General features: G+C 39.6%; 1 protein-coding gene across 21 annotated transcripts in view; it reads right to left on the reverse strand.

Moving 5' to 3' along the window:
- The window catches only part of Ryr2 (ryanodine receptor 2, cardiac), a 553,847-nt gene that overhangs the window by 282,698 nt on the left and 245,788 nt on the right, over nt 1–25,361 (reverse strand). For all 21 annotated transcript variants that reach the window (XR_003950437.1, XR_003950438.1, XR_003950439.1 and 18 more), the window contains 2 exons: nt 17,320–17,394; nt 15,262–15,418 (listed from right to left, as the gene is read on the reverse strand). Coding sequence is in view for 18 of the 21 variants with exons in the window: in XM_017315461.2 (XP_017170950.1) it covers nt 15,262–15,418; nt 17,320–17,394 (232 nt within the window). In the remaining 3 variants the exon portion in view is untranslated. The remainder of the gene's footprint in view (nt 1–15,261; nt 15,419–17,319; nt 17,395–25,361) is intronic.

The following is a 25,361-nucleotide window of genomic DNA, read 5'->3' on the forward strand; positions in this document are numbered from 1 at the left end:
AGAGTCTTATTGTAGTTTGTTACAGTAGGCCCTGTTGATATCCCTGTGCGGGAGGCCTGCTCTTTTCTAAAAGGAACTGGAGGAGGAGGGGGGAAGAGCAGAGGTGGACGGGATGGCTAGGAAGAGAGGAAGGGGAGAAATTGTGGTTAGGATGTAATGTATAAGGGAAGAATAAATAAACAAATAAACAAACGATTGCAGAGGAAAATTAAAACAAAAAGAAAATGTCACAGATTCTTCATGACATCTGATTTTTTTCTTTTGTATTAATAAGTAATGACCATTTAATGACCCTAAAGAGAATGAGTAGATAAACTTCAAATTCAAATGAGTCTCAATCCCCAATACAGAAAGGTCAAGGTCACCTCAGAAGCATACAATTATCAACTAAGTTGAATCAACTATTATGCAAATAACTTGGAACTGTGTTCTAAGAATCAGCAATAAAACAGATAAACTATTGTAATTTCATTCTATCAGATGAGATAGAGTGCTAATCTACTTATGCCAACCCTGTCAATGAGAAAATTAAATTCTGGAAAATATAACAATGTAATTATCTCTTTAGAAGAAAACAATGAGTCTCTAAACATTTTTTTCTTTTAGCCGGGAAATGAGTTTATGGCCTAATTATTTGTGTTTTTGAGAAGTCTTGCACTCATTAGCTGCACAGTGAGGTTTTGCTGGCTTCCCATTGTAATGGGCTACAGCCACTTGGAGGGATTTTAATGAGGAGATTTTGTAAGGACTGGTAGTAATGGCGACCTGGAGTCAGGTAAGAACTTGCTGAAACGACATGTGACAAAGGAAGCTGAAGGAAGCACCCAGGGTCATGGCTGTCCGTCCCTTTGTTCATTTCCTATAGCTCAGGCTTAGGAGAAACTCAGACGAAAATAATTAAGCATTCCAGTGCAGGGCCTGGGCTGAGGAGCTCAAGGTTGTTGGCCTCTTTACTCTGAAGAGACTGAGGTAGCAAAATAAACCCCATTGTGCTTTTAAGACTTCATTCTAAGTTAGCTTACCCTTAGAGAGGGATGGCCCCCACCCACCCTTGAGGCCTGAGAAAAGTCAGACCTCAGTTGCAAAATAGACACAGCAGCTGCAGCTAGCTGATAACAACCGAGTGGGCTAGGAAAACATAAGTCATTCCCAGGTCAAGATGCTCCATTTTGATATAGGCTCCCTTCTTGTGGTTTAACCAGGTGCTGTAAACCAATTAGCTTGAAGGCCACCATTCCTTTACCCTCTTATGTAATGCCAAGGCTTGGAAACCCCTGCTTGTGGTTTTTCCTTTATAAAGCCCCTTCCCCAAGACCTTGGGGTTGCTCTCCTATCCTCGTTCATCAGGAAGGTTTGTGGCCCTAGCTTAGGCTTGAATAGAGACTCTCATGTGCTTGCGTCAGAGTTGTGCTTCCTGGTGGCCTCTCTGGGGTTTTTGCAATATAGGCACAATAACTCAAAGGACTGAAACTAGAGCTCACAGGGGGCCGCAAAGATATCGAGGCATCTTTAGTCACTGTGATGGCAGATCAGAAATGCACTGTGTGGAGGATCCAGCACATGAGTGCAAGTGTGCAGGGGTCAGAGAGGGCATGGATCTCCCAGAGACCGAGTTATAGGTAGCTGTTAGCCTCCAGTGTGCCTGGGTTCTGGGAACTGAACTATCCTCTACAAGCAGGCCCTTAACTTCTGAGCCATCTCTTCAAGCCAAGGAGCTTTTCTTTTATGGGACTAAAGGAAGGAGAACTTTGTTCACTAGGGACATAGCTTGGGAAGTTCTATAAGTTGGTCACTGATAGATGAAGACTTCTGTGAGTCTCCCTTCCCACGATGAATCTGATTTTAATTACATGCACAGACATACAATGGAAAACAGGAGAGTCTCCCTAAAAATTCACTTGGGGACACAGTTGGGCCTTATTGCACATGTGCCCAAACCTGCCTAGGCTGGACTGACCTTTCAATCCTTCTAGGATTGAAGACACTCTAAGTTTAATGGTTGTTAAGGTGAGAAGAAACTTATGACATAGCCCAAAGAGGGGTATCTCTTTGGCTCACTGAAGGGTTCCAGGTTGCCAAGAAGTTGCCGGATAAATTGGTCAGAAAGGGATAGAATGCATAGTACTTCCAGGTAAAGATCGCAGGCTTCAGAGAGCATTACTGGAAGAAGAGTGTGTATATACCAAGCCAGGCAGAGACCCTATGCTCACTGGCCTCAGGTGTTAACAACAAACAGAAGTCAAGAAGATGACATGCTAAAATCTTCCAACAGATAGTAAGAAGCATACGGTAGAAGCAGATTAGGCAAGTGGCAGCCAGGCAGAAACTCCACACTGGCTTCCCTCCCTATGATCAGGGACTTTAATTGTCACATTGAGTTTTAAATGATATTTTTAGATTGAGCTACTACACTTTAGAAAATTGAGATTAGCTGTACTTTTCATGGGTAACTATTATACAATTTGGAAAAAAAAAACACAGGAAGGAATTGGACAGTAGAACTCCTTAGAAAGACAAACATTTAGCCTGGCTTACAGACACTGGCCATTTCCTCAGGGTATACCTGGCTTTGTAAGAACCACGCAGGCAAAAGGAGGCAATGGCTTCTCTGGCTTGAGGTACAAAAGAGACACACTCAGATACAGAGGGATCCAAAATCTTTACAGAAACCCATCCAAATTCTTGTCGACCCATGACTCATGCACACAGGAAGGAGGTTTGAAATAATGGCAGCAACTGAGTAGAAACTGAGGCCAACGACTGCTCATTGCCAAAGAAACAGGTTACAGTCTAGCAGGGTTATCTGCCTGTAAGGCTGAAATAAGTCTCCCCGGGGTGTCGTTTCTGATATCCATTATACTGTCAAAGTAAACACCATGAAAAGGAAGCAAGGATGTGGAGAAACATGTAAATGTGCATCCTGATCATACAGCTAGAAGACAAAGACCTTAAGACAGCTATTTTTTCATGCTTCTATTTTCATGTGTGGGATATGTGTGTGTGGTGTGTGTGTGTGTATGTATGCACATTTTTACACGTGTGTGAGCACATGTGTGGGTTTAGTTACATGTGTGTTCTTGCACATGTGGAAGTCCAAGTTTGATGCTAGGAATTATTCTCATTGCTCTTCTGCCTGATTCAATGAGGCAATTTCTCAATGAAAGCGATAGCTCATTGATAAGGCTAGTCTCCACAGCCACCTTGCTCTGGGGATCCCTGTTTCTGTCTTCCAAGCCTAGAACCCACCAGGCATTTATATAAGTTCTAGGGATCCAAATTCTGGTCCTCAGGCATGTGTACCAAGCACGTCAACCACTATGGCATCCCCCTATCCACTAAAGCATCTATTATACATGTAAAATATACTAAAGCATCTATTATACATGTAAAATATACTAAAGCATCTATTAGACATGTAAAATATACTAAAGCATCTATTATACATGTAAAATATACTGAAGTGCCAAAGGAAATCCCTTTACCCTTATAAGGAATACACAGATAAGTGATCTCTTCCAGAAAATGCAGTATATATTTAAAACACACACACGGAGAGGGAGAGAGAGAGAGAGAGAGAGAGAGAGAGAGAGAGAGAGAGAGAGAGAGAGAGCAACAATCAGAATATTGGATTAGCTGGATACCACTAGAGCTAGAAGACAAGAGATCAATGAAACTGGAATAACATCAGCAGGACTATCCAATCTGAAGATTACACTGATACCAAAAGTATCATGCTAGTTCATGCATGTACTCCCAGCAGTGGAATTATAACCTCAGCAAGGGGACTGTAGTGAGCCTGGGGCCAGCTTGGCATGCATAGTAAGTTCCAGGCAAGCTTTGGGGGGGTCAGAGCAAGATCCCATCTCATGTAATGCAAACCAAAGCAAACAAAAACACAAGCTAAGATACTCTGCCACTAAGCAGAAACTTCCTCCAAAAGGCAATACAGTTTAGTTTGCATACCTAGTATATCCATTGGGAATCTGTTATAGCCAATCAAAGAAACCCTAAGATCATTGCTATCATCTGGACATTCATTCATTCATAACTATTTTTGTTCATTTTTAGATCTTGGGGACTATGAATTCTGAAGGAAATATGTTCAACCCATTATTGTACACACATACTACTTCTTCTCTTTTTACTTATATATTGGTATGAATACTGCTTTCCACTACCAGTCCCTGTGCTATTTATTGAAATTAACAAAAATTGTTCTGTATCCTCAGAATCTGATCATGGTGTGCAAATGTCAGGCTCTTTTAAAAAAAATTCTATTTTTTATTATGTGCATTTATGTATGGTATGTGCAACTAAATGTAAGTGTCATGAAGGCCAGAGGAGGGCATCCGATCTCACAAAACTATAGTTACAGATTGTTATGGGCTACCCAACATGGATTCTTAGAATGAAGCTCCTGGTCTCTGTACTAGTGTTCTTAAATGCTGAGCCATCTGTCTAGGCACATAAAAGGCCACTTCTCAACAATAGACAATATCCTCCGTGAATCAATCAAAGACTACATATCCCTCCCACATGTCGCATAGAAAATGTGCCAACAAACTACTCAAAAAAATTCCATTCAAGAAATGGCTTTAAAAGGAGAAAGAATACACCCCAAATGGGCACATTCTAATCTGCCTTGTTACGAAGTGGAAACTACTACTGAGCCAACGGTGGGGTGGCCTTTGGTAGGTGACACAGAAGCACACTAAAACTAGTGCTGTAGAATTGTTATCTGGACTCTTCTAGTATTGCCTGAAATCGATCATCTTAATCCTATACAAGCGCTAGATAACTAACTGAAAGGGGGAAACTGACAGGTCATTAATCTTGGTTAATGACAGTCTTACTCATTTTTAACTATACATTAAACTATGGATAATAGCCATTTACACACCCATCTCCTTAAGACAAGCAACAGGTAAAGTTAAGAAAAGCTAAAAGGTCTAAAGAGAATACGTAGCAATGGAAACAGCTCAGCAGGGAGAGAGGTCTGCTGCCAAGCCTGAGGGCCTGGGTTTTAAGTCTGGGACTCACATGGTTGAAGGAGAGAACAACTGCCCCAAGTTGTCCTCTGACTTTGAAGTCACAAGCACATGTGCACACTTGCGCACACATACAGACACATGCACATACACACATACATACACATATACACACAAATACAAACACATGGACACACACATGCACACATATACACACATACATACACATGCACATACACGACATGTATGCACACACACTTAATAACAAAAAGGGTAAAGATTTAATGTGTTTCTTTATGCTATCATAATATAATAAGAATAGGTGGTCACTGGGAACTGGGAAATGGGGTCACAAAATTACCCCATTAGCCCAACTGCACTATGGGTGTTCTCCTTCCTTAGCTAGCCCTCAGGTACCAGCAGACACTGCTACATAATCTGTCCCTGAACATACGGGTCTCCCCCTGACTCTGCTTCTCTGGTAGGGCCCTAACTGCAATGCCTCTCATCACTACAGGAGGGTCTGTGGCGTTCACTCTTATGCTGACTGCCATTAAAAAGAATTGGCATACATATAACCAAATCTCTCCCAGGAAAACCATTGTTTCCACAACTTTCTCTTATTTTCTCAGCTCCTGTCTGCAGAGGTTACTATATGCAGCACCTTTTAATTTAATCCTGATACAGGCAAAGTTCATCTCCATTTGAGCTTGAAGGTTGGAGCTTTCTGTTATTAATTGTTAATAGTTAGCATGCAAAGAACTAGGTTTCATTAAGACATTCACACATGCACAGGCACGCACGCACGCACGCGCGTGCGCACACACACACTGTTCTTATTTCCATCTCTCATCTCCCATCTGTTATGCTCTGTACCTTCCTTGGTGCCCACTAAATAATTTTATGTAGTTGATTTTATGAAAAAAATAATGTAAAAATAAATCTCTACTTTTAACCTATTTTAAATTTTATTTTATGTATATGTGTGCTCGATCTGCATAGAGATAGCATCTATGAAGCAAGTACACCTGCATGGCAGAAGAGGGCATCAGATCCCATTATCGATAGCTGTGAGCCACCATGCATTGCTGGGAATTGAACTCAGAGCCTCTGAAAGGACAGCCTATGCTCTTGACCTCTGAGCCATCTCTCCGGCTGATCTTTTTAATCACCTTGTCATAGCAGACCTTTGAAGCGCAGACAATAGCAGATGAGTGATTTCTCTTCTTTATTGATTATTAAAATTTATCATTGAGTCTTAGCTCTGGATTCTGGATCTTCCACAGAATTTAATAAAGGTTCAGTTTCTACAATTGCCTAATGGAGACTGAAAATAATCTCTAAATGTCACAAACTCATAATAGATCAAATGACATGGAGCATCAAATTTGGTAGGCAGATTATGTGGCCCACTATAGACAGTTAACCTTCACTGTCATTTTCTTTGTGTGAGAGTGTATGCTTTGAGGGCTGGAGATGTAGCTCAGGTGTGAGGCTGCTTCCTAGCATGTGTAAAGCCCCGGGCTGGGTCTCTAGCAACAATTGCATATACAGTCATGGCGATGCACGCCTGTTTTACCAGCACTCAAGAACTGAACCAAGAGGATCAGAAAGTCAAGGTCACCCTCCGCTACAGAGCAAGTCTGAGGGAAGGTGAGGGAGAGGGGCAGGGGAGGGAAGGAGAGAGGGAGAGAACTCAGAACAAAATATAAAAATCTTAAATAAAATACTACACAAAGAATCTCAGCCTAGAAAAGTTTCCGTCGATTTTTGCCCTCATTTCCACAGTGCTTTTAATGGCATTGCTAGTCTCATTTGAGGCTGTCATTCCATCACCTCAGTGGCAAAAGACTTCTATTCATGGTGCACGAGGGAGGGAGTTCAGCTACTAAGGAACACGTCGGTGGCATTTTAAGCTACAAGAAAATTACACTGGCTTACAATACATATATATACCTGGCAGGGCCTACCTTATGATTAAAACTGACATGTAAAGGCATCTGTGAGAGCCAGTCGAAAGTTCTAAAAGTAGAAAATATGCCTTAGAAAACCTACAGGTGTGAAATGAATTCTTCATTCTATCAAGTCTTTTCCTTAACAGGGAGTCCATGCCGCTTACACTATAAAACATGTCCTACCTGATTCAATTTCTTCTGAATGCACAGGGCTGTCAGCAACTGATGATTTTTCTGTCAACTCCCGAACTTGAGATTGGTTAGTGAACACCCACATTAGTATTACAGGTACCGCTATAACAACCCCAAAATAAGCCTTTCCTGTCAACCAGTAGCATGGGTTTTGTTTGTTTGTTTGTTTGTTTTCTGTAGCATTTGCACCAGCATGAATCTGCACACATATGTATGGGATATTTGTGTCTTCATGGGTGTTCACACATATGTGTTATTTGTGAGCTCGACATGTATCTTAAAAGTACAGAGCTGAGTTCAAATAAAGGAAAAGATAAAACTGTGTATTCCATTTTCTCTAAAATCTGGTAAGACCAACACTCTTTTATTTGTTTCCATTGGTTTAATGTGCAGAGAGTACTCTGCACCATGAAGGAATTTTAATTTCATTAGGCTTCTTTCCAATTAAACTGTGGTGTTTTAAATATTATAATCAACAGTATTAACATATTTAATTTTTCACAGTCTGTATGTGGGGAATATATTTTTATATTTGTATTTCTGTGACATTGACTTTTTCTTGGGATTCTCATTTTTATTTTGTTAACTTATACTAAATAAAAACTAGACTATCAAAATAGCATTCGCTACTGGGGGTGCTGATTCATATACCTATAACCCCAGAACCAGGAAGGATAAGGCACAAAGGCCATACGTTTGAGGCTAACTTGGGCTATATACTGAATCCCAAGTCAACTTAGGCTATATAGAGAAAAATTTATACAAAAATAGCAAACCAATTTTGGTACAACATCAAAAGGCACATAAGTGGACTTTTCTTTTTAAATATCAGAAACATCTATTTCAAAAAATATGTTCTGCTAATCAAAATTATACAAACATTACCCAAAATTATGCCCTGATTTATCCCTTGTTCACAATAACATTCAAATATATTCATACCCCTAAGTGTTTCTCTTAGACAAAATTTAATTCTGATTACAGCTGTACTTCCCATATGGTTACTGATAAACTTCAGATAATTTACAGTCTTGCAATTGAAATATTTAAAATAATGAACACAGAGGAGAGACTGGAGAAATGGCTCAGCAGTTAAGGGCATTTATTGCTCTGTTCAGCACCCAGTTTCTACATGGAATGGTTTACAACTGCCTATAACTCCAGGGACTCCAGTGCCCTCTTCTGGCATCCCTGGGCAGACCCCACATATGTGCACATACATACATACTCATAAATAAAACTAAATCTTTTTTAAAACATACAGTGGACAGAGTGTCATGTGTTCTAAAATGACTGTGTGATCTAAAAAAAAAGCACTGATATTTTGGTGAAGAAGGAGAAGGAAGATGCGATAACAGGAAGGAAAAAAAAGGTAGACGACAAAGTCACTTCTCTACGTTTGAACAACACAGAATGGACATCTCAACATCTCAGTCATCCAGAACACAGCAGAGTCTTGGAAGCTAGGAAATGATGTTGGGAGAACAATGCTTAAGTCTCAATACTCAGAGGCAGACTGACTGGGAAGACAAAATGATCAGGAGAGGCCCAGGTTGGCAGGTGGAAGGTATAGTTTAGAAATTAGAAAACACCTCGCTTCTTATTCTGAAGGGGGAAGCGTCAGCAGACCAAAGACCTGCAGACTGGGATTGGAGATATGTCTGGAAATGTGCTCAACCTTTGGATTAAGTTTTTCTGGTCAGCCCAAGTCTGGCAACTCCTTGCTTCATTCAGAGTTACTTTATTTCTGTCTATGTACATTAGTAGCAAGAACACAGTTGAAATATTGGTGAAGTATATATAGTGCAATTTCACACGTAGAAAAAGAAATCTAAAATAATCTTGGGTAGAGTTTAAACTAGATGCTAGAGGTACTTTCTAGAAGATGCTCTACCACCACAATTCTAGGAGACAAACAAGAAGCAAGAAGGTGTGGACCAAATTCTTTTTCTCAGACACACTAGGTTCCACAAACTGTCAACTGAGGGACATGCTTCTCTCACTGAAATACTGCAAATTTTATAAAAATGACTTTAAAATGATGAGCTTGGGGCAGGAGAGATGGGTCAGTTGCAGCACACACCTGGTGACTTGAGTTCAATTCCAGGAACACACGCAAAGGTGGATAAGGCAGACAGAGGGAACAGACTTGAAAGGTTGTCCTATCTCCTCTATAGCCATGGACCACACACACCCCCAACAATAAGTTAAATGTACACTTAAAAAAATTTTATAGCCATAAAGGCTAACATCCATAAACGAGTTTAAAAGATGTAATTGATTTTTAATTGAGATCAACTCTCTGTAATTTCTAAGATCAAAGTCCCCTAAAACTTTCCTGTCCTTCGATCAAAAACAGTTCAACTTCCAACCAGGAAAAAGTCATCAATATTGAAAGACTTTAAGTGTGAAAATAACCCAAAATTTCAAACGGAAAGCAGTTACTAAATGCATCATCATCAATCAGAAATACAGAATGATGATTTGCCCAAGTTTTATTATAACAGAAGTGCTGCAGAAATAAGACATTTTGTTAAATAATTATTAAACCCAATAGAGTACATAACTGAGGTTGTTTACTGTCAACATTTCTTAAAAGTTGTAATAAATACAAGGAGTTATTTTTGAATGAAAAATTTGAATGATAATTTTGTAGGCAAGTTATCCCAATTTACCAGTCTAAATTACTGCATTCTCTTCTTAATTTTTCTCAGTAGTTTATTGAGTGTACATGTACATGGGTGGGTGGGTGGGTGTGTGTGTGCAAGGGCATCAGAAAACAACCATAAACACTGTTTCTTTCCTTTCAATATTTGGGTCCAGAGGACCAATTCAGGCCATCAGGCTCAGAAAGCAACACCTTTACCTATTGCACCATCTTGTTGGTCCCAGTTTTTTAAATGTACTGTGACAGCTATTTGTGAACTTTGTACTAGAATGGGTGATTTTAAGCAGAAATAATACAGGCACTTGTCTGTACCCCTTGTAAAACCCTGTTACCCAATCTTCTAGCGATATTTAAGTTTTATTATAATTTTTACAATTAAGTATCTCACTGAATTCCAGCTCTCCTGTTTGTCAACCTCTTCTCAGGCACAGTCACCACTGAGAATTCCCTATAACGTGCCTATGTGTGACAACAGGTTCTCAGCAGTCTGTAGGGCTGAGTGATGCTGTCGACATGGGATAGACAATGAGATTCAGGTAAGAAACTCATCACCGCCACATTCAGACAATGGCTTTGCCGACTTTGGTTGGAGGTGGTGGCATTATTTGACTGTCTTTCCAGAATGAAGGTTCCTGAATAGAAACCTAGGCAGAGGACCTAGGCAGTAAAAAGAATTAAATATTTGATATTAAATATCAAACCCAACACTGACAGATTGTTAGCAGGGACTCGGAGGGAAAACATCAAAACTACACAACTGTTGGCAAGATGCAGCAAGAGCTTGCAAAGTTAGTCTCAGCTGGTGAGGCCCAAAGTTGGCAATGCTATGTGCCTATCTGCTTATATTCTTCTCCACTATCTTTCGCTGAGGCAGGGTCTCTTGCCTGAACCCAGAGCTTATCAACTAACCAGTCTAACTGGTCAGCTTACCCAGAGATTCTCACCACCTCCCGGGAATTGCCTCCTGAGGGCTAGGATTACAGGTGTCTGCCATACCAAGGCCCAGTATAAAATCTCCCCTCCCCACTCTTACTTTCTGACCTTCCTATAGCTTATGAACTTGAAAGTTTAGCATGTATTCTTCCACATCCCACACAAAGTCACAGACTTTGTATTTGTTTTATCTCCTGCAGGTCTTTGAGTATCAAGACCAAATCAATTATTAGTGATTGATGCATCAATTTTATAACTAACATCTTCAGTGATTTTTACTCTTTAGTACCATGAAATACATACATTTTGTCACATGAATTGCTTTCATTTGCCTGGATATTATCCCAGTGCACATTCCACTCAAGCCCTCTTCTCCATTTGAGTTCATACTGCCCTGGTATTCCAGTAGCCATTCTTTTTCCAACCTCTCTGAATAAAGTTTCACAGCAGGTCTCTATCATGGCTTCTATTTCATGACCCAATACCAACTTATTTTCATTTAAAATTGCAGTTTTCTATTCATATATATTGACAAAGTCAATGTAGTGGGCCCATGCCCTACTATATGTTGGGTTCTCTGGTTTCATTCTTGTTTGGTAAGCTCCGCTCTTCGTGGCCTTGGCTCCTTAGGTGTCTATGTAAGCAATCTCTGCTCGTGGTTCTTCCTGGAAAGTCTCTCATTCGTGTCAGGCTGGAGAGTGAACTCAGCATCTTTTTGCTCACCAACCTCTCTCCTATTACTTACTTTAGTTAATGCTACATATAAATTAATGCTTACATTGTCACCATTTTATCTGTGTTTCTAGGGAATGATTTCTCATGTTGTTTGTTGGTATATTTGAAGAGGGTCTATATAGTCTAAGCTAGCCTTGAACTCATGATCTTCCTGCCTACTTCTCCCTCAACATTCCTCTTCTTCTACCTCCCAAGCATTGAGATATCACATACACAGTGTGGTATTCAACTTGATTTCTCATTTTTAAAATCGTAGAGGGGACAATGAAAGTTAAAAATGGAGTGGGTTGCAAATATGGAGTGGGTGGCAAAGCATGATTATATCATTTATAAAAATGTCAAAATGAAACCTGTTATTTTGTATGCTAACTTAAAAATCAATAATTCTAAAAAGAAATATATCCATAACACAGAAATCCACTATGACTCTCATAGGCAACCATAATACAGAAGATCATTATGATTCTATCTCATAGGAGGTGACCATGTGTTTCCTCACTTTTCTCTCTTTCCCACCAGCTTTGGAGACATGGATTTGCATTTTTTAAATGTTATACTTCAGAAAATATTTTTAGATTTTCCAATGTAGTTGTGAAGAGTATGTATGTATGTCTCTATTTCTGTCTGTCTGTCTGTGCATGTCTCTGTGTGCACCTGTTAGTAGTGCATCTGTATGTGAGGGACCTAAGAAGCAAGCCAGTGTGATCATTGAATGTCTGACCAAATAGACTTCAAATAAAAACTAATTAAATGAGATAAGGATGGAAACTACATATTGATCTAAGAAAAAAACACACCAAGAAGACACTGCAATTCTTAACATCTGCGCAGCATGTACAAGAGCACCCAAGTTTATAAAAGAAAACTCACTACCTCAATTTAAATCACATATTCACCTTCTCACTGATAGTGGATGACTTCAAAATCCCACTCTCACCAGTGGACAGGTCATCTAGACAAAAACTAAATAGAAAAATGCTGGAGCTAACAGATGTTATAAACCAAATGGACCTAACAGATATTTATAGAACATTTTACCCAAACACAAAAGAATACTTTCTACACAGCAGCTCTCAGAACTTTCTCCAAAATTGACCACATACTTGGATATAAAGCAAATCTCAACAGATACTAGTAAACTGAAATAACATCCTGACATCCTAAAAATCAAACAATAAAGAAATCAAACTCAGGGCTGAAATCAACAAAATTAAAACACACAAAAAGAGTCAGTGAAACACAGGTTTTTTGTTTTTTGAGTTTTTTTTTTTTTTTTGAGAAAATCAGAAAGATTGGGAAACTCTTATCCAAGTAAATTAAAAGGCAAAGAGAGACTGTCCGATTTCAACAAAATAGAGATGGAAATGGAGACATAACAACAGACACTGAGAAAACCCAGAGACTCCTAAGGACTACTTAAATAAATCTACTTTCCATTACACTGAAAATATAAAAGAAATTGATACTTTCCTTGATGAATAGCACCTACTAAAGTTAAATCAAGATCAGATAAGCAATTTAAACCAACATATAACCCCTCATGAAATAGAAACAGTAACAAACAAGAAACAAGCAGAACAAACAAAAACCCAGGGCCAGATGGCCTTAGGATAGGATTTTTTCAGACTTTAAAAGAAGTTAATGTCAAAACTCCTCAAATTATTCCACAAAATAGAAGCAGAAGAAATGTCGCCCAATATATTTCATGAGATCATAGTTACTCTGATGTCTAGACCACATTAAATACCACCCCCCCAAAGAAAGAGAATTATAGACCAATTTCCCTTATGAACATAGATGCAAAAATTATCAATCAAATACTTGCAAATCAAATCCAAGAACATATCACAAAGATCATCTGCCATGATCAGGTTGGCTTCATCCCAGAGATATAAGGATGAATCAACATACATAAATCAATAAATGTAACCCACCATATCAGCAAACTGAAAAAAACTACATTATCACCTCATTAGATGCAGCTTTGAAAAAAAATCCAACATTCCTTCATAATAAAAGTCACAGAGAGATTAGAGATATGGGGGGCATACTTCCACATAATAAGGGCAGTTTACAGAAAGCCCATAGTCAACATCCGTTTAAATGGAGAATAATTCTAAGCAATTCCATTAAAAGCAGGAAGGAGACAAAGTGTCCACCCCACAGACTGACATCTTGATACTCTTGCTGAAGACAACATCAATAGAACCCACAGAACATGGAGCAGTCAAGCTGGTGCCTACACAGAGCCTTCACCCCTGTGGGTTAGCGTCCTTGGTATACTTAGGGATTTTGCATATTACCAAAAGAGAAATGTAAACACCAATGTGCCCAGAAGCCCTTTGATCTACAGGACTGTCCTGCCTGCCAGGTATCTCTTGTGCAACAGGGGTACAAAACTTATAGGAGTAACCAACAAATAACTGATTTAACCTAAGGCTCACTCCACAAGATGGAACCCATATCCAACACTGCTTAAGTGACCCAAGAACCTGAAACCAGATAACCCAGGGACCTAACATAAAACCAAATAATATTGACTTTTTTAAAGTAGCAATAAGATGACTCCTAATAACATACTGTACTCATAGATCAGTGCCTTGCTCCACCATCATCAGAGAAGCTTCCTCCTGCAGCAGATGGGAACAAATACAGAGAACCACAGCTAGACAATGTAAAGGGATGGAAAACTCACAATGTCTCCATCAAATCTTTCCTCTCAGGGGTCACGGAACTGTGCAGTAAAGAAGGCAGAATGAGTGCAAGAGCCAGAGGGAATGGAAGACACCAAGAAAACAAGACCCTTTAAATCACCATGATTAAAGTTCCTATGAACTCACAGAGACTGGGGCAGCACGCACGAGGCCTGCACGGGTCTATACCAGATGGAGTCATGGAGGTGAACGGTCAAATGGACACATGCCCCAGTCCCTAGCTCAGAAGCCATCTCCAACTGATAAACACTTGCAAATGAAAAGTTAGTTTCCTCCAGGGGAGACTCACTGGGAAAGCAAACTGCTCTCAAGGGTAGGCTGTGTGCCCAGGAGGAGATGCCAACAGAAAAGGAACTCAGTGGTATCATTGGGGGATTCCTGTCTCATAATGTTATGTCAGGACTCTTCCTTTTTTTATTTTTAATTTCTACTTTTTAAAAAATTTTGTATTTATGTATTTTTCTCTCCCTTTCTACTCTACAGCCTGTGCACATACGTTGTGGCTTCCAGCTTAGTGTTTTTATGGGAATGCAAACCAGAGTATTTCCGTATGTGTATCTGTTTCTTGGGCTCTTTCTTTCTGTTAGTTCTGTCCTATTCTGCCATGTTAATTTTTGTTTTATCTTATTATATTTTATTTTACATTATTACCCCTTAGAAGCCCTTTGATTTTCCAGTGAGAGACTCAAAGAGGGTGGGTCTGAATCAGAGCGGAGTTGGGAAGGAACTTGGAGTAGTAGAGAGAGGAAAAACCATAATCTGGATATATTATCGAGAAAAAAATATTTTTAATAAAAAGAAAAATACAGATCTTTATATTTTAAGAAGAGAGAAAAGTAAAGAAATCCAGAAGGAACAGGAGTGTATGCTTTAACTAAATATGAAAACTACTAAGCCCGCAGGCCATCCCAGGGCTAGTTTTAGTAGTTTAGGAAGCTGACTTGATAAAGAAAGAGTTTGGAAAGAGAAGCTGGGGATGGGAAAACTTCACATTCATTCTTCCTGTGTTTTCAACATCAAAGAAACAGAGCAGGGCCCCCTGGTCAGAAATCCCAAAATGGCATAGTCCCTCTTACCTTGGAAGACCGGAAGGCAAACGCTGTTGATTTTACATCTGCTTTCTCTTTGTCCATGAGTAGGAGGTTCTTGTCTTCCATGAGGCTTAAGTATTTTCCTGTCGTGACATGCCGGAGTCGGAATGGCTGGCCCCATCTTATGTGGCTTCCACTCCACCTGACAAAATAATCAGAACTTGATCGAACCCCATCGCCATCAGAGAAGCAGCCACTGAAATGTAGGAGTAGGGCTCTGCATGTGTGTGTACACAGGCGTGGATAAACACTATGAGCAGCATCTACAGACATATGCTACATGCCTGTATGTATAAACATCTTAGAACCAGGTGCAAAGGGAAGAGACAGACTGAGAAACTGCAGGGAAACTCACAGCTTTTATACTTATGATGAAAATGACTCTAATTATGTAGCTATAATATTTCCCTTAATTTATATGCTATAAAAATAGCCTAATTTTATGCATATAGGTGCACATCTAACAAAACTTTACTTTATAATTATCAAAAGTATTACTATTTAGGTGGATTTAATCAACTTGATATTCATATCAAAGACAACTGTTTTAATTATTAAACATTAAATATTGTAAATATGGAATTTTTGTTATAGGCTAACAGAACAATATAGAGGTTTACAAGAACATTTTGTTGCTAAAGAGGATAATGGAGGAAGAAGGAAAACTCAGGTAATCCCAGAACCCACCTCCCTGAAGTAAAATCTCCCCAGGGACTTACACGAATGAGAAAATGGAGTAATGAACACCCTGCACCGTGAAGAAGAGCTTGCGTAATTTTAAGTAAACAAAGGTGAGTGTTAACTCACAGCAGTACTTATGGTCACCTGGTTGTTTGAAAAGCAGAAATGAAGCCACTTGATTTTAAACCATCATTCTTGAGGCTGAGTCTAAGGGTGCATGCCTTTAATGCCAGCACTCAGGAGGCAAAGGCAAGCTGATCTCTGAATGCAAAGCTAGTCTGGTCTACACAGCAAGTTACTAGGCAGCCAGGGCTACACAGAGAAATCCTTTCTCAAAAAACAAAACAAAACAAAACCACTGCCCCTTTAATATATTTTCCACCCATCTGTTTAAACTGACCAGAATAATATTAACTGAGAATGTACCACGTTTTCTGAGATTACTGTTTGGAATACCTGAGCAAAATGACTTCAGACACTATTATATTCATCATTAAATAGGCAGACAACTCACATTTTTTTAAAAAATCTACAGATACTGACTCTAGTGAAACAGTCCTGGATCTCACCCAAGGAGTCTGTATCCTACAGCAATAACCTCTTTTAAAGTGTAATATTATAGGAAAATATATTGACAACTTAGTGTATTTTAAATGAAGACTAAACCTTGCAATTATTTTTTTAAAGTTCTTGCTAATATCATAGTTCTGTCTAAAACAGTTTAAAGCTATACATTTATCAGTGATGTAGCATTTAAATGGACTAAAAGACATTCTTTAGATAACTTCTAAACACACCAGAAGTACCTGTACTTGTATGTGCGTCTGAATTCTTACTGCTATAATGAGTACTGTGGTGATTTTTACTACTATACAGCGTGTCCCACTCCAGTCTTAAGCTATTCATGAATAAAGTTCATAGATTCTGCAAGTAACTGTCGAACTGTTCATAACCACGTGCATCTTTAGAAGTTTAAATCCACAATCTTTCAGACTTCAGGTGGGTGACAGGTTTGCAGATAACTTGTCCTGCTTCCAAATCTGGCATCACTCTGTCCTAGCAGCACTTATGCCAGGAAGATGCCATGTGTGAGTGAGATAATGTCACAAAGCAAAAGAAACCAAAGATAAAGCCAGGCTGTATGAGCTTATGAAATGAGACTATTCTTAGGTCTTGCACCTGCTGAATCAAGACAGAAGAGGCAGAAAGAGACAAGAGGAACAAAGCGTTGGATACCACATTCGTTCTCCATGTTGTTTGCTGCTGGAATTAAAAGAGCCATCTTATCCTGAATTAGAAGCCAAAGGCATTGGCCATTCCATACCCTCAGAACTACAGGCTGGGTTTAGAAGTTCTACTTACGCGACTCTTAGGGTCTCTAGTCTCCAGAGGGAGCGGGCATGAACTGATACGGCACCACCTTCATAATGAACTGTTCTGTTGACATAAAAAAGAAAGTTTAAATTTGAGTTTAACAGGTTTCATTCCTTGAACTCTACCTTTTAAACAAATTAAAAGAAGGGAGGCTGTGGAAGAGGCTGTAAATGTTAAAGATCTATTGTGAGGCAGGAGATAACACAGCTGGAAATAAATGTAACAGTGATCAACAAGTTCTTCCTCATTAAGCATTTATTTAAACATATTCTCTCCCATCACTTACCCATATAATATTAATGTTTTTTTCATAACTTCCCTCTACAGGACATTTTTTTTACCAACTTTTGTCATGGATATACAGACTTAACAGTTTAGGTGTCATTTTATATATTGTTATATGAAGATATCCATGTAATTGTTCATGGCTCTGAATTTGGCTTTCATTGTTTAAAAATACTTCAAAGAAATATAAAAAGACTGATTCTTAGCATTTTAATACAGTCATCTGCAATTTGCACCAATGGGCAATGCATGGCAAAATACATAAAATATAAACACGGAGGGAGTTGGAGTGGTGGCTCAGTGGTTAAGAGCACTTGCTCCTCTTGGAGAGAACCCAACTTTGGTTCCTAGTACCCATGTTATATGACTCACAACTTCATGTACCTCTAGCACCAGGTGAGATGACCACTTCTAGCATCTACAGATACCCATATACACATACACATGAGTACATATGTAGAAATAAAATCTTCAATATATAATTTGTACATAACTTGATCATTATGTGCAAAAGGTACATCTCAAGGGTGTGCATCACATGTACCCAAATGTGCAAACCCTCCTAAGAATATAAGATGTCAAGGAACTGACATAAGTTAGCCAAACTGATCTTTGTCATCACTTTTCAACACTGTTTCAAGGAAACCAAGGCTTGTGAACGCATCCTATGTCTTTCCCCAGGGCTTCAGCATCCTCTCTAGAATATGTCCTCATGATCTAAACATACACAGGAATGTTCTCTTTCAAACATAACACCTTGCCCCTCCTCTGTAGCCTCCCTCTCTACCTCACCACCATCTACTCCTGTTGGCTCTCCTTGTGCTTCAGTATCACTCCCAGACCTGTCTCTCTACTGAAATGGAGTTTGATGTGGCCATTAAACAACCTTCCTGTCACCAACTCCATTAGACTTCTTTTGAAAACAGACTCTGAAACCCCTGCTGTCCAGGCCATGTTTCTAACACCTCCCTGGCCTTCTCCTCCTCCTTATCCCTTTTGACAACCCTTTTCATTCTATCCTTACTGTGGAATTTCTCAAATATACACAAAAAATCGAGTAAACAAGCCCCTGCACATCCAGTTGAAAATTTTTGTTCCATGTAACTTTCTGTATTCTGACTTTTCTAACTGTATATCCATGGTGCTGGGAACTGAACTCATGTTCTCTACAACAACAGCAAACGCTCTTATCATGGAGCAACCTCTCCAGTTTCATGGTGTCCTTATTTCTAAATCTACCTCTAACTATAGCTGTGCATTCAATTTATATTTTGCATAATAATATTACAGAAGCCCATGTTTCCCACCACCTGTGATAACACAACCATCAGGAGGAACACAATGCCTAGCTGTTCATTTTTTAAGATATATCAACAGGCCCAGACCATCCTCAGCTGTGTCCAGAGAGCTTTAGATGCACCCGTGAACACTTTCAACAGCAGTGACTTCCTGACATGGCATAGGCAATAATCACATGAGAAACTATCAAAAAATGTTATGCCATGTCCCCACCAACATTCAATAAAGTAGATGTGGGTTTTGGCTCCTTTTAAAGTCTTCATCCAATGAAGAGCCAAAACTTGGACCCCATGGTTTAGATGAGTATCTCCTGGGCAGCACACCTGCTGTGCAGAGTTGGACATATCTTTGCTGCAAGAGATGTTGCCTGCATTATGGGATATTTACAGCAATTGTCCCCCTTCTAACTAAATGCCAGTCTCCCACCAGTTGGTACAAGCAAAACTGCCTCTCACATTGCTTAATGTCCCTTATGAGATAAAAGTGCCCTAGTACAGCACTACTGATGCAGGTGAATGAATCTTACCCTTTACTGAGGGATATTTTTCCACATTCCTCTTAAAGTCCAAGCTAGCCCCATGGCCAGAGTTTCTGATAGAGGTCAAGGGGAAAACCCACACGTCTACATTTCCCATAAGCCCCTGGATGAAGTATATTCTGCAAGTTGACATTTTGAGAGCTATGGGAATATATTAGTTATTTCACTGGGGCTCTTAACCCTGGTTGTATAGTAGAAGCACTTCAGCGGCTTTAAAAACTCAAGGCAGAGAACACTCAGGCCAAGAAATCAAAGTCTCCAGGACATGTTTTAAAAGATAAATGAAAAATAATCTATACATTCTACTTCGCTGTGTGTATGTACACAAATGATGAGACATGGATGGTAGATAGGTAGATAATAGATGATGAGGATAGATGATTGATAGATGATAGATGGCAGATAGGTAATAGCTAGATAAGTAGATAACAAATGATGATAGGTAATTGATAGAAGATAGATGACAGATAGATAATAGACAGATGATAGATAATAGATGATGACAGATTATCGATTAATAGATGATAGATTACAGAAAACAGATGGTAGATAGATAGATAGATAGATAGATGATACATAGATACATAGATAGATAAATAGACAGACAGACAGACAGACAGACAGACAGATGCAGACAAAGGTTGATAGATAGAAATATGATAGAGATAGATAGGTGGGTAAAAAGAAAAATGATAGGAAGATGGATAAAGATCAATAGATAGATGGCTGATGAGAAATATATAGATGACAGAGTTTATATAACCCTGACGTTAATAAAAGTCTTCTGTTTCACCAAAAGAACAGTGTCCTAGATACATTTTTAAAGATTTGGGTTTGTTTTTTTTTTGTTTTTTTTTTGCATATGGTGTGTTGCCTGCATATATGCCTTGTATCACATGTATTCCTAGTGTCCACAAAGGCCAGAAGAGGGCATCAGGTCCCCTGGAGCTGGAGATACAGAGAGCTGTAAGGCATCATGTAGGTGTTGGGACTTGAACCTGGATCCTCTGCAAGAACAGCCAGTGGTTTTTTTTTTATTAGATATTTTCTTCATTTACATTTCAAATGTTATCCCGAAAGTCCCCTATTCCCTCCACTTGCCCTGCTCCCCTACCCACCCACTCCCACTTCTTGGCCCTGTTGTTCCCCTATACTGGGGCATATAAAGTTTGCAAGACCAAGGGGCCTCTCTTCCCAATGATGGCCGACTAGGCCATCTTCTGCTACATATGCAGCTAGAGACATGAGCTCTGGGGGTACTGGTTAGTTCATATTGTTGTTCCACCTATAGGGTTGCAGACCCCTTCAGCTCCTTGGGTACTCTCTCTACCTTCTCCATTGGGGGCCCTGTGTTCTATCCAATAGATGACTGTGAGCATCCACTGCTGTATTTGCCAGGCACTGGCATAGGCTCACCAGAGACAGCTATAGCAGGGTCCTTTCAGCAAAATCTTGCTGGCATATACAATAGTGTCTGCATTTGGTGGCTGATTATGGGATGGATCCCTGGGTGGGGCAGTCTCTGGATGGTCCATCCTTTGGTCTCAGCTTCAAACTTTGTCTCTGTAACTCCTTCCCTGAGTATTTTGTTCCCTATTCTAAGGAGGAATGAAGTATCCACGTTTTGGTCTTCCTTCTTGATTTTCTTGTGTTTTGCAAATTTTATCTTGGGTACTCCAATTTCTGGGCTAATATCAACTTATCAGTGAGTGCATTTCATGTGAGTTCTTTTGTAATTGGGTTACCTCACTCAAGATGATATCCTCTAGTTCCATCCATTTGCCTAAGAATTTCATAAATTCATTGCTTTTAATAGCTGAGTAGTACTCCATTGTGTAAATGTAACACATTTTCTGTATCCATTCCTCTGTTGAGGGACATCTGGGTTCTTTCCAGCTCTGGCTATTATAAATAAGTTTGCTATGAACATAGTGGAGCATGTGTCCTTATTACCAGTTGGAACATCTTCTGGGTATATGCCCAGGAGAGGTATTGCTGGATCTTCTGGTAGTACTATGTCCAATTTTCTGAGGAACTGCCTGACTGATTTCCAGAGTGATTGTACAAGCTTACAATCCTACCAGCAATGGAGGAGTGTTCCTCTTTCTCCACATCCTCACCAGCATCTGCTGTCACCTGAATTTTTGATCTTAGCCATTCTGACTGGTGTGAGGTGGAATCTCAGGGTTGTTTTGATTTGCATTTCCCTGGTGATTAAGGATGTTGAACATTTTTTCAGGTGCTTCTCAGCCATTCGGTATGACTCAGTTGAGAATTCTTTGTTTAGCTCGTTACCCCATTTTTAATGGGGTTATTTGAATTTCTGTAGTCCAGCTTCTTGAGCTCTTTGGATATATTGGATATTAGTCCCCTATCAGATTTAGGTTTGGTAAAAATCCTTTCCCAATCTGTTGGTACAGCCAGTGTTCTTAACCACTGAGTCATTTCCCCAACCCCCTAGACTCCTTTTCTAATGATTAGCAATGAAATTTATAAATGTAATTAAAAAAAAAAAACCCTAACCATTTAGAAAACAAAAGAGACTTTCCCAGGATCAAAAGAAGTTAAAGATTTACTATACGTGGAACAAAATCAAGATAGGACCATTCATAACATCTGTGACTTTAATGGAGATTCTCAAAAACCTATATCCTACAATTCCTCAATTATTAAAATAATAATAATAATAAAAGAAAGAATTCTTATTGGAAGTGAAGAACACCGAAGCCCATAAAACAGAAAGGTGGAGCTCTGGAATGGGTCTAAGTAAAAAGAAGACAAAATCTGTCTTTCCTTTTTCTCTGTTACTGTGAGAAAACACACCAACTAAGGCATCTTATGTGGAAAGGGGAGTTATTTGGCTCACGAGCTCAGGTACAGCCCATCAGTGTGAGGAAATCAAGATGGCCGAAACTTGAAGCACCTGGTACATCACAGCCACAGTCAAGAGGAGAGAGAAATGAATCATATATGCATGCAGTGGAAGCAATGTGACCAGTTCTCTCAAGGTCTCATCACTGTTACTTTCCTACCATGCTGGATTACAAACTGGAACTGGAGCCTAAAATAAACACATTTCCTTCCAAAAGTCAAGGAAGGTGAACAGGTGTTGTGCTGGAACGTTTTACATCAACTTGATGCAAGCTAGAGCCCCTGGTGAAAAGGGACACTCGACTGAGAAAATGTCTTCCTAAGATCCAGCCATAGACAAGCCTGTAGGATGTTTTCTTAATTAGTGATTGACATGGGGAGGCCCAGCCCATTATGGACCTTCACCCCTGAGCAGGTGAACCTGGGTTCTATAAGAAAGCAGGCTGAGCATGCCTTGGAAAGCAAGCCAGTGAATAGCATAACTCCATGCCCCCTGCATCAGCACCTGACTCCAGGTTCCTGCCCTAACTGCTTTTGATGATGAACTGTTATATGGAAATGTGATAAATATATAAACTCTTTCCTTAAAATGTTATAGCTACTTGGGGAGAAAGAAAATAATAAATAATAACACAAATTGATAATCATCCTCAAAATTATTATTACTGTGCAGATTTGAGGATTGAACCCAGGACTTCATACACAACTAGACAAACACTCTAGCACTTGGCTGAATCTCCAGACCTGTTTCTCCTTTAACTTGCAACAAATACCACTAAATTGCCCAGGCTGACTCTGAACTCATTCCACAACCCAGTCTGGTCTCTGTGTTGAGATTCCCTCTGCCATAGCCTCTTGAGTAACTGGGATAACAAACCCCAAAAGCTGGTACTAAGCACACATTTTTTTAAAACAGAAACTTCTAGATCATAAATCAGAAAAGCTGAAGTTTCTGCAATTTCACCAAACAGAAACTTTTAAAATACACATGTAATAACCAATCATACAAGCTTATTCAAGACCACTTTAGAAACTCCCAGACTTCTGACTACACATTATGGCTCCACAACCCATCCTTCTCCAAAATGAAGCGCTTCATTAGAGAACCCGTATTTCAGGCTGACCACATAAAAGGAACTTTAAATGTATTCTAGGCACAAATTCTTCCCACAATGTCATCAATTCAACTTCTCATGGTTATTAAACATTGTCCACCAAAAGATAAGTAGTTAGCTCTTTTGGTTCTGGCAGTCATAAAATACAATTTAAATCTTATCTCAATTGTTCAACAGCTCATTCTCTGGGTAAAAAGCAAGTGCTGTGACAGCTAGCGTATTCATCTTTAAAATCTGAAGCCCAGAAAATACTATATTAGCATGCTAATGAGGGCACAAATCTTTACAAGCCTCTCACTGCCTGACATGGGAGTATTTATTCATAATAAAATTTTATGGAATACACAATTCCAATTAGTGAGCTTTAGGGCATAATCATAAAGCATCATTAATAAATGACTGGGCACTATGAAGAGACCCATGATGGCTACAAGGGTGAGTTCTGACAGAGGGCACCTTCTCCAGATGATACTACAGCTATGAGCTCACTTTTTTTGTAGGGCATCAAGAATTTGGCAAGTCAATTTCAAATCTCATTATTATTAACTTCCTGAAGACATCATCTCATTGTACAAACTTGGGCAGGTTGCTGAACTCTACTTTATGCTTTAAGATATACGTGTGTATGTGTGTGCGTGTGCGTGTCCCTCAAGTCTGGAAAAGGGTATCAGATTCCCTGAAACTGGATCTACAGGTAGTTGGGAGCAATTTGACATTGGTGGTGGGAACTAAACTTGGACCCTCTCCAAGAGCAATGCGCACTCTCAACTACTGGACCACCTCTCCAGACCCTGACTCCTTCGGCCCTTTCCCAGGTTACTGTGAGGAAGTTAAGAATGATATAACTTCTCTATAGCAATGGGATGAGCCCTCTGAGGACAATACTCAGAGTTTGTAGTCAGTCCTTCTGTAGTAAGGACTCAATCACTTTGGCTTGAACTGAGTTGCTACAGTCAAATCAGTAGTATTATGAGCTTCCTGATGTTGGTTTACAGCTTGGATCTGAAATACCCTAATTGGACTCCCATTTTGAATGCTTGACCACCACCCCACCCCCCACCCCCAGACTATGGTTCTATTTGGAAGACTGTGGAGCTTAAGGGAGGTATAAACTTGTTGAGATTTAGTCTTTTGCTCTGAATATGTAATGCTCAGTACTGGCCCCTAAGGCCTGGTTGCTCCCAAGGAATGAGAATGAGAGAATCTGCATGTAGACCCAAGTGATGCTAGGTGACCTTGCCCCCCAACATATTCCTGTTTGGTGAATAAAGATGCCTACAGTCTATAGCTGAGCAGAATTGAGATAAGCATGGCATGGGGTTCCCAGGCTCTGAGGAAAACCATGAGGAGAGGGAGAGGGAAAGGGAGAAGGAAGGGAGATGGAAGACAATATGGGTTAGGTTAGTCATAAACACATGGCCATAAGAGCTAGCCAATTAAAGTTAAGAGCAGCCTAGGCAGAACATGGCAGATTATAATTTGGGGCTATTAATGGGGAAGTAGATTCTAATAGCATGGAGGGTAGATATCTATCCAGCTCTATTATAAATAAAAAGGTTGTATGTCTTTTACGGTCCAAGGCAGGGTAGAAACCCTGAATTGAGATTAAATATTTTCTACAACAGAAATGGACTGGCAGAAGTAAAAGCCCCAGCAGTAGGTGTTTGCATGGACCACTCCTTCCTGGTCCCACTCTGTTGACTCTGCTTCCTATCCTACAACCAGGATGTGAAGAGTCTTCACCACATGGTCCTGCCAACCTGCCCTACCCGTCAATGATAAATCCTTGGAACTATAAGCCAAACTAAAGTTCTTTCTGTCAGGCATTTTGTCACAGACACAAAAGAGTTACTAACATCATACTCAAAAGCATGGGTCATCTTCTGTTACAAATGGTGTTTGGGGAGACAAATTAATCTTTA

The sequence above is a fragment of the Mus musculus genome, chromosome 13, assembly GCF_000001635.26.
Source record: "Mus musculus strain C57BL/6J chromosome 13, GRCm38.p6 C57BL/6J".
Classification (NCBI taxonomy): Eukaryota; Metazoa; Chordata; class Mammalia; order Rodentia; family Muridae; genus Mus; species Mus musculus.